This window comes from Cyprinus carpio, chromosome A13 (assembly GCF_018340385.1).
Source record: "Cyprinus carpio isolate SPL01 chromosome A13, ASM1834038v1, whole genome shotgun sequence".
NCBI classification, from domain to species: Eukaryota; Metazoa; Chordata; class Actinopteri; order Cypriniformes; family Cyprinidae; genus Cyprinus; species Cyprinus carpio.
In genome coordinates, this window is record NC_056584.1 from 5,348,985 (window position 1) to 5,360,011 (window position 11,027).

Consider the following 11,027-nt stretch of genomic DNA (forward strand, 5'->3'; position numbering starts at 1 on the left):
GCTAATCCTCTTAATTTGACCACTTCATTTTTATTTTTTATTTTGTATTTTTTTAACAATTGTCTCTCCCACATCTCATATCATTAATTTAAAATATATAGCTACATAACAGTATGGGACTTGTCCAGATGAAAGCACTGCACGCGTAAAAGTTGAACAAAAATGCGTTAGAGTTGAAGAACGTCAAAGAAACCACAAGTACAAGCTGCCGCACATTCAAAAAGGCACAAAAGAACAGAATTCCACATATTATCCCATAATCACAGAATACTGTACGGCACAGTTCTATTCAAACACGAGCGCGCGCTGCTTATGCTATTCAAAGCACTGAGAGTAGAACTCTGCGCAAAAGCATTGCGCGCACTCGTCTGAGGAAAAAACACTGACAAGGCAACTAATGAAGCGTGAACAACAGCAGAAAACCAAAGCACCAAATCTCTAAATGTCTAGGCTACTATAGATATGTCTCCATTTGGTTCGTGATAGTAATAGATACCATAGATGGCCCAACCGTTTGGTTTGATTAATAAAAAAAAAAAGGCAGGCGAGAGAAAAGAAGAGGGAAAGGACTAAATTAAAATCGACAAGAAACAGGTCACGTTTATGGCAATGCTTTCACGAGCTAATCTCCTCGGGTCAGTTCCGGGATCAAACCGTAATGAAGCAATAATGGGCCACATTATTCCAAATTTTTCAATCCGATGGAATTTAAAAGCCTTAATCGTATGCAAATAACGGCGAGGCAGAGAAAGTGACCCAAAAGACGAGCTGAATGGCCAGAAAAGAAAAGACTCCTGCACGTACCTGATCAAGGTGTCCCGATGATCTTGTAATTTCTTCACTGTCTGATTTTGATCCTCCTTCTCTGTCGTCTATAACCAAGTCGATGGGCATCTTTCCCTTCAAACAGCTGATGTACCGATGACAGAAATTGTCACAAAGTTCATGTACCTATAGATACAAGAGAAGCAAGGAGGGGGGGATCACAAAGGTTCATCACAGCGAGTTGACAAGTGCATCCAGAACTCCTATTGACATGGAAAACATTTCCCAATGGCATTTTCTGATAGCTATCAGACGCATCCAGAATGTGAAATAACTTCACTCCCTCTCAAAATAGAGATATCGCCGAAAATTGACACTGACAAGACAACTGACGGGCTACACCGTATTCAACACCCGTGTAAAATTCATCTGCTCCCGGGGTTGTGGCCATTAGAGAGATGACCTGCTTGACTGGCATTTAAGGTAAACTGTTTAATTTCGTCTAGTTATTTCATTACCACCTCTTTACAAGGGAATAATATGGTGGAGGACATTCAGTGGCGAGGGGAGAATTCTTCATTTATGGCAGAATGCTCAAACTATAGCTTCGCCGTGTTATCTCAGCACACATGACCCTAGAGGCTCATGCAAATATCTGGAGATTTGGAACCAATGGGTACCATGTTTATTCAATACTGTAAAACTATATGGTTTGGCAATAAATCACTTGATAAACAGGTGTTGATAAAATTCCTCCAAAGTGTGTATTGCTGATAAGTGCGCAAAACGTGCCATCTACGTGGTCGACTGTATTCCGGAATAACTAAAGTCAATAATATAAAATAAACTGACAAAAACGCTTATAACTACGTTAGGTGGCACAGCATGCAGAGAAACATTTAAATTACTGCTATGAAATATATTTGGCCGTAGTAGCAGGTTGCATTGTAATTAAACTCGGAGGAGAAATAGGCAGCATGATTGATTTTGACACTAATTACAACAGACCAGGAAAAATACATTTATGCAGATGAGGCCCATAGGTTTGAAAAGAGGACAGTTAGGGTTGGGGTACACTTTGATTACCTTTTCGAGCTCCAAAAGATGAAACCGTAAAACTTGAATGGCTTGTATCATCTGGAGAAAATTGACAAATGAAGAAAATTGTTCACTTTAAATGTGACGAAATAAACAGGCCCAAAACGATTAGGCTACTAACAAATTAAGTGATTTATGACATTTTGGATCATTTATAACTTGAGATCACGTTCAAGACAATGTACTGAAATTAAATCCAATTATACTTAATTTATAAATAGATTATCACTTTAATCCATGCTTTAATGAGAGGGATGTGTGTCCTCCGTCATCATATAGAGATCATGCAAAAAAAAATAATTTGCATTACAAAAAGTTTTTCATAACGATTAGCAATGCCATCAAGACATCAAACAATTCTAAGGAACACTTTCTGAATATTTTATAAAAGTTATAAAATAAAACTTTCGAAGGCAAATACAAAATAATAATAATTTGCACTCACCAAATTATCCAGCTCGGGATTTGATGAAAATAGCGGCTTTTCTGCTCGAATCTGAGACGATATGCATGTAAATAATTTAAAATCGTGAGAGTGAGTAAAAAATGCATTTCTTTAAAAATAAATAAATGTATACATTTAAATGCATTAATTAGCCCGGGTTTTTTTTTATGATTTAAGGTTGCGGAGAGTAGCCTACGTCAACGCAGCAACTATACACATTAAAATATGCAAAAAACTTTTTGCGCCATAAAACAGTTTCTGACCTGTTTTGCAAACACTGCTATATCCTCATTGAAAGACTCTGATGAACACACATCGCCCCCAGCCACACCGGGCTCTCGAGGTGTGCAAGTGGCTAATTCACATTTCTCAAAAATCAGTGCTAGAAGTGGGAACAGAGGGTGCCTGGAATAAAAACACAGAGGTCAGTGCGGGGAAAGCTCTGGATTAGCGAATGACATTTTATAAGAGTTTACAACTCCTTCTCAGTGTCTAAGCGGTATGTACAGAAAACGTTAGAACAATCTAATTTGCATTCAAGAAATTTCGATTTAACTAATCTTATGTCACCAAACAAAAGCAGGCCTACGTGCGTATCACTGCGCCACGATAATACAGATATAAAGTGTTTAAACATATGTTCATGTCGATTAATTTGTTGTGACTTGCACTATAACGAGCTTGTTAGTTGTGTACAGTATCGTGTCAAATCACAAGTAACTTGGATTCCTGAACGTATTATCAAAGACAGCAGTCAACATAAACAGTGGGCTACGAGATCACAGCATCTAAGAAATGCTCACGTTGAGTCTAGGCCAAGCATGCAATTTAACCATGGCTCAAATCGTGGGCCTATGTCTTGTGTAAATGTTTATGGACGTATCTAATTTATAATGAATGAGAGAAAGTTCTATAGCTTGTCACTACGTATTTTGAACGGCAACATTTATATACAGCGCTGTGATGAGAACTCTTGTGCTCGTGCAGCGCATTTGGGGTAACTCCGCACATCCAGATATGTTTGCACATTTTATGACCAGAACAGATAATCTATGTGCAAAATATCCTTTATGGTTTTGCGAGAGTGTTCATTGTAGCGCAGCTGTACAAAAAATTTATTTTATCAATTTAACTAATGACTAGGCCTGAAGTTTAAACAAATAAAAAGTTATAGCTTAAACGCAACAATGTGTTTATGCACAATGATTTTGTTCTTTTCAGTATATATCAACATAATTAAAGTTTAAAAACTAAACATTATCAGAATTTTAAAACATACTATATATAAATGCTGTGTCACAAAAAGAAAGTCAAAACGAACAGTCAAAGTTAAAATGGTGAACTAATGTAAAATTAAGAGGGGAAAACTTTTAGAATAAAAATACCTTTTAAAAACATTCAAGTTCTCAATAGGCTATGTTTTACAGCAACTATTACGGGACAAATAATGTATTATTGGCAAACTTCATCACAAAATATAGGTCTTGGCTATCTACACGTACCCGTAAATGGAGTCTTTATCTCTTTTTAGAGCGTCATTGACTGATGAGCCCATGCTGGGCGGCATGGCGTTGGTGTGGGCTGTGTGCGGGTACTGGTGGGAGTGGAGCTGGGGCCCGTGATTCAGGTGAACAGCCTGCATGGATCTGGCGGCGACGTGCGGGTCCCCGTACATCGTGCTCGGGATTCCTACTCCGTCCATCCCGTAGTGGGGTATATCTTCGTACTGCACACACACGAAGGGCAATATTCCCATGTTGTCACTTTTACCTCTTACACAACATATATATAGAAAAATCTACACTAAAAGAAAATGTAAATGAAAGCTACATCGGATGATCTCGGGCAAAAAAAAAAAAAAAAAAAAAAAAAAAAGTATGGCTTTTGCGAAATGAAAACACTTTGTTCCGTTATTACAAAGTAATTAATTATATCAACTGTACACGCATACTATCTCGTGGTTCTATCACTAAATGCAAAAATGTTATTTATTGCAAAAACTCTCATGTGCTTTTTAAAAAACAGACTGAAACAGACAGACTTAGAATACAGCGTCGGACACATCAACATGGAGTGCTGAGCTACAGCTTTATTGAGATCATCCCAAAAAAATATCACACGACTGTGCAGTGTTATGTTGTGCCACAATTATTGTAAATTTTTATTTTTACAAAAGCAACTGAAGTAACAGGTAATGTCATTTGCATGTAACTATAGTTAATTATACTGTTGTCAAACTAAATTCATTATATACACTAGTTCAAACATTAACATACTTAGCAAATTTAGTATGAGTCTAATTAAACACAAATTTGTATTGTCCAATCGTGACTAACAGTTCAGTGGAATATTGTTAAGTTTATTTAAAATAATCTATCAGTGACATTGATAAGGTATCATAACTATTAAAAGGTTCATGATATTGTAAGGAAACTGTAATGATGAGAACATAACACATTTTAATTCTAAATCTATAGCCTAGGTGTAAGCAAGACAGCAGGGTGCTGTTGTGCTTCCACCATCAAAAGCAAAAGCTCGGAGAGTTGTCTCATTCTGCTAACAAACTATGCTGCCATAAAAAAAAAAAAAAAGAAAGAAAAAAAAGTAAATGTCAACTTTACAAGTTCAAGCGCACAACTATGTTTCATTGTAATGTTGTTTAAAAATACAGTAGGGAATGAAAATACAGACTATTATATATAGTATATATATATATATATATATATATATATATATATATATATATATATATAAATAATATTGCTTAGTTGAATGTGTTGAACACCCTATTAATATTCCTGCACAGTATATTACCATAACATGTATTGTAATTACTTTTAGTTATGAGAGTTGAACTATTCCAATAGTTTCAAAGTTTTTCATAATTTGTCCTCGTGAAGAAATTAAAGAAAGTGCAGTGCGTATGTTAAAATTATGGTTTAAAAAAAGGAATTGCTCCCTGTCAAACGTTATTAGAGAGTATTCTATTTAAAAATGGTTTCAGTGTCCCGAAACTCTATACAGAGATACATGCATGAAAGTGAGCGGCGTAAAATTGAACATAACAACAAACTGGCACGCAAAAGAAAAGAAAGTTTGACTGCGAGTCTGACTGTCATCGGCCACGTTTCAGTATTTCCAATTGCGTTCAACAATACGGAGTCGAAGAAACTTTTCGGGATACGTACCCTCTGCGCCATCGCCCTCCGCACTCCCTCGTCTTCCTTTAATCAAATATATATCCCCTATGAGGCCAGGGTGAATAGGAAATAAATACGCAAATTCCAAATGTGGGATATGTTTTCTCCAAAAAATCCAACTGCCTCTTTCAAGCGAGCGATGAAGCCAGTCCTTCACCACAAGTTCAGCCAGGCGCGTTCAGCGAATAGGTCCCCTTCGCCTTCGCCTGCGCCTTCGCCTTCTTTCCCGTGGATAGCGACAAGGATCGAGCCAAATCTTCTTTTCCAAAACAGTATGAAAATAGCCCCTCAAACAAAACTAGCGCATCTCATGGCTTTTTGCCACTCCGACTGTCAATCAATCAAACGCGAGCTTGTCAAAGTGCTGAATGAATGATGATCCTCTGCGCGCTTCCACTGGTTAGCACCCCTAACGAGAAGACTACTCAAATGCACAAAAATGAAGCTCTCTCTCGTTTCTTTGATCACTCTCGGCTCCTGAGTTGATTTTTTATGCAATAGCTTCTAAATGAGATCAAGAGGAGGTGGGCTGATAATTCTGGCTTAGTTTTTCTTAAAGGAGCCACGATCGATGCTGCGAGCTGCCTTTCCCCGTTTGTGTACAATGAGTGTGTGTTGAACGCGGCTCAGCAGCTGAATCTGGACCAGACTGCTGAAACCCGGAAGTAGTGGTGGCCATAACAGGTCGCGTCTTGCACAATGCGATGGGCCACATCAAGTTCCAACCAAAGCAGGGGGGTGAAGTGTGTGGGACGCAGAGAAGCGCGGACCACTACTACCACGATTCAGCATGAACCGGGCTGTAACACAGAGAGACCGCGCTGTGCTTTTGGTGGTTTTCTGCACTGCGTTCGTTATGCGTGCCAAGACATGCGATGTATAAAGTCGTGTAAGCGTTTGTATATATATATATATATATATATATATATATATATATATATATATATATATATATATATATATATATATAAAAGCAGTGCTTTAAATATAACTACAAATGGAGCGTGGGCTCTTTCACATCAGGTCACTCTGTTCATTATCACTTCTAATCAGAGTATCCAAATGGGAGAGCGCTGTTTGCAATAGTCGAGAAACTTGGAAACCCTGTTCAGTGTGCGTAATGAAGTTTTCCGGCACGCCGTGTATTACGCGGAAGCCCAGATAAATGTGCTGCACTAATATTACGAAATACACTTTTAAACATATGCCTGAATACTTTACATTTCACACAAACATCATTTTTTCAGAAACAGCATATGCTGCGCTTCACAAGTGCTGTGTGCGCCTTCAGCCAAAACACCCCCGCCATTTGTGAATGGGCTCATCCACTTACTGTAGGATCTTAGGAGTTTGGTGCAGTGTCCAATGAAAGAGTGCTACAGTGAATCAAGACGTCTATTGGTTCAAAGAATGGTCAATCATTAATTTATCGGTCGATATGCTTCCATAAATGAAGAAAGGGTGGAATGAAAATATTGTAATCTTGAGGGAAAATGTAGTCTTCGTATTGTTTTGTTCCTTTGCTACTCTCTCTCTCTCTCTAACACACACACACGTAGTCTTATCTCCCACTTAAACACACATAATATTATTTTAATATATAAATGTAAATGTTTGTTTATTAATTTTATCTTGTAATTAAAAGGAAACCCGAGAATGTATTTAATATTTTATGCTAAAAAAAATCCTCTCCTGACAAGAACTCCCTCGTGCCATCATATTCCTATTCCTTTCCTATTTCTGAACTTTTAACTACTTATTCCAGTATTTTCAGTGTCAGTCTGTACAGTGCAAAATACACTATTGTACAATTTGAAAAAGTGGTTTGTGTTCTGGTAAATTTAAAATACATGAAGGAAGCTGTCTGTTGTTATAAATAATAAATATTCCATAAAATGCTCAAATGAAATAGCTGAATAAGAGGCTTTAAACATACACTGACTGATGTGCATCAAGTGCACAATTGTGGGCAATACAACTGATCCGGTGACAAGGTGTATGAAGTTTGTCTGAGGAGGATCTGTCATCGATCAGAAGCGATTAAAGCTAGGAACAGTGTCTTTTCAGCTGCCGTGAGCATCACACAACCCTCGCTTCCCGCCGAAGAGAAGCAGTAGGATCCGCCGCGCACATTTATAGGCATGAAATTACTATCAAATCCCCAAAGCGCTCGGCAAACGAAGGGTGCGCGCTGCGCGGGTGAGGGATCTGATGTTGACTTAAACACAAATGAAAGGAGGATTCATGCAACAGAAAGAACAGATATATGCCTAACCCGACGCCGTACAACAGATACACACTCACGCGTTTATTGGTAAGTAGGCTGTAATGTATTTTTCAAGTACATAATATGACAATAAAGTTTTAGTTTATCTAAATTATTGTTAGCTCAAAAAAGTATTTTAATTTCAGTTAAGTCGCCTATGTACTGTAGGTGTAATGTATGTTATAAATTATAGGTGACCTGAGTTAACTCAATTGTTTCATTGATGTTTGCTATCCCAACATTAGTTTTGTGTCTGTCTCAATTATGAGAGAACCAAACGGGATGACATGAAAGCTGTGCTTACCCAAACGCTTAACTGCTGTCACAGTACCAGAATAGCATTATAAAGTAATTAAGTTCCTTCAATTAGCATCTATAAAAGCACGCTATAGAACACAATGAGGGCATGGACTTTCACTGTTTAAGTTGCCTTTTAGTGAGGGTCAGCAGATTGCAGCACGCATCAGTGAGTTAATGCCATCATTTCGGATAATTTGGGTTTAGAAAGAGATGTGAAACTTTAGACGTAAAAAAGAAACTGGGAGTTTAAAAATAAGTCCGTGCGCCTGTGCGCCTGATACATTATCAAATGGAATAAAAAAAAAAGATAAAGATAAAGCATATCTTCGCATCACTGGCAACATTTATACAACTGCGGTGTAGCGTTGAGTGTGCTTAAAAGTATTTTATATAACTTCATTTAGACTTAATTAATTGTGTTATCTAAAATGTATGTATATAATTAGGAAAATATGTAATAAGTATATAGTACATATATATTTAAGTATGAAGTGGCTTATAAAAAATGCTTATTTTTAGAACAAGGGGCCTCTAAACAAATCGACTGCTCCATCTAACAGAAATTCATTTTAGTCTTAATCTTGAAAACAAGAACGTGTTGGAACGCATCAAGTCATTTGGATGTTGATTACAAGAACGCTCCCATTCTGCCTCAATATTTGTTTTTCACTTGAATCTTTCTCTGCCTAAGTCGCTATTGAAATCAACATGCCGCTGTGGTTCAGAAGTCAAACGGAGGTCATCCTTTATATCCCCCCGCAGCAATCTGCGACCAGGGACAAGTCAGCAGAGAACCCTGCCATTTCCACTCCTGACAACTGCCTCAATGTTACAAGACTATCGGGAATGGGTAAGACGCGCCTGGATAAAACAGCAGGCTACTAACTTTTTCTTTATCTTGCCACTGCCTGGTTTTAATGCTCTTACAGCGTGTTTCAAGTGCCTGTCAAATATAAAGTGTGTGAATATTCAAATAATTGTGTATCTATTTTAAGAGTTTCCTTAGCCGAGTGCACAACGGAGACGTTTTAAACAATCAGTACCTAATACAATTTAAAGGGAATAATTATTTACCAATCGAGAGAAAAATGAAATTAATTGACCTGCCAAGGTTGCAAATATAATATAATAATAAAACTGTAAAACTAAAAAAAACTTTGGGAACTTTTGATGCTCCATACGTTTTCTAAGCTATTGGCCTACGTCAATTAATCCGATACGTGCATGCGTCCGGAAATTTTATGTACAACTAGTAGGAATGAAAAAAAAAAAAAAAAAAAAAAAAAAAAAAAATCCTTGGGTTAAATAATTTTTATACTTCAGATGTAGTTAAAATTATTGGATTTAGCCTTCATTTATACGTGTAATAGTTTGAAACATTAAAAGAACGCGCTATTTTGACTGAGCATTTATTTATTTCTAATATAGGCTACATATTCATAGGTCTAATTTAAATTAGAAATCAGTGTGTTTTTCTTTTATTTGGCATTGTGGTTTTATTTTAATTTGCTTTGTAGTTTTATTTATGCTTGATCTTATCATTTTAACAAACTTTCTTAATTGAGAAGCGTACTTCAGGCCTATTGGGTTTGCAATAATGTAAACTACTACACAAGATCCAAAAGAAAAAACATATTTGTCGTATGCAAAGGCTCGCAGTGACCTGTATGCTTGATCATGTGCGCCTTCTACTGGAAACATACAGAATTTTCTTTCTTTGTTTCTTAATGAGACGCAATGACTTTTCACACACACACACACACACACACACACACACACACACACACACACACACACACACACACACACACACAAACAGGCGAACTGCAGTCAGTAATATCGCGCCATTCTTAAATAATTGCTTAAATGTTAATACCAAGTTTATTAATGATGATAGTCAATTATGACAAGTTAGGAGACTGTATGTGTATTAATGAATATTTAAAACTACTTGACAAAGTACTTGGTGACGGTCAGAGTGACAGATCGTCAAAAGTTAAAATCTGGTAACTAGCTTAATCATCTTTATCAGCCTAAATGTTTATTCTTCCATTATTAAAATAAATAAATAAATAAATAAATAAATAAATAATAATAATAATAATAATAAAATGTCATTGTTTATCAAAGTTGTTTGAGATGATACTAATGTAGGCATTTGGATAATGTTTGTTAAAAAGAACGCTATTGGCAAATCATCCGAAATTGTCCAACTTCACTTGTGTTCGCTTTATTAATAAAGCTAAAATTAATTAAATAAATTACCAATTGACTTCTTGATGTTTTCGGCTGTAAATTATTTTCAAATTTCCCGTAGTCTATATAACAAACATCAATTACGATTAAACACAAACAGTAACTTTAAAATTATAAATCTAAATGAATATGCAGGTAATTATAACACATTTAGTTGACGCACGTCTGTGTCACAATCAAAAATTAGAAACTTAACAACAGAAGGGTCGATAGCACTTAATAAATTATAAGACAAAGTTATTATTGGATTTTACACTAAGAAAAGAGCATAACGCAGTTTGCAATAGCATCAGCACATTACTAGTGAAGCATAAAGAAAAACACTTATGAGATTTCATTATGTTGTTACATGTTTGTCTCTTTAAGAGTATTGTTGAAAATGACTAAATAAACAACATGATATCAATGAAACTCACTGTAAATGTCTGAAAATGAGATTTCTATTAAAACAACAACCAAATGCCTGTACTTGAATTTGTGTTTTTATTATTAACATCAAGCTTTAGCGTTTTCACATAGGATGAGTTCTGAATTTGTCGGCTTGCCCTGTTGACACAGTTGGGATTGGAAAATACCGTGTCTGAGTCTCTGAGAGCATGGTATGCTCTCTCCCACCCTTTCTCTTGGTCTATCAGCTATAAGTGCCAAAACATTTGTCACTTGAGTTATTATTTCAGGTGTGCTAATGGGCTCAGAG

The 11,027-nt window shown here is 36.4% G+C and overlaps 1 protein-coding gene across 2 annotated transcripts in view; it reads right to left on the reverse strand.

The window, feature by feature from the left end:
* The window catches only part of LOC109098127 (homeobox protein Meis1), a 63,653-nt gene extending 57,480 nt beyond the window's left edge, over window positions 1–6,173 (reverse strand). The window contains exons 1-6 of one of the 2 annotated variants that reach the window (XM_042768442.1): window positions 5,497–6,173; window positions 3,811–4,034; window positions 2,572–2,713; window positions 2,309–2,359; window positions 1,852–1,902; window positions 805–951 (exon numbers count right to left, since the gene is read on the reverse strand). In XM_042768442.1, the coding sequence (XP_042624376.1) occupies window positions 805–951; window positions 1,852–1,902; window positions 2,309–2,359; window positions 2,572–2,713; window positions 3,811–4,034; window positions 5,497–5,508 (627 nt within the window). In that variant the 5' untranslated portion in view covers window positions 5,509–6,173. The remainder of the gene's footprint in view (window positions 1–804; window positions 952–1,851; window positions 1,903–2,308; window positions 2,360–2,571; window positions 2,714–3,810; window positions 4,035–5,496) is intronic. The other variant, XM_042768443.1, reaches the window with a different exon arrangement.
* Between the last annotated feature and the right edge of the window lie 4,854 nt (window positions 6,174–11,027).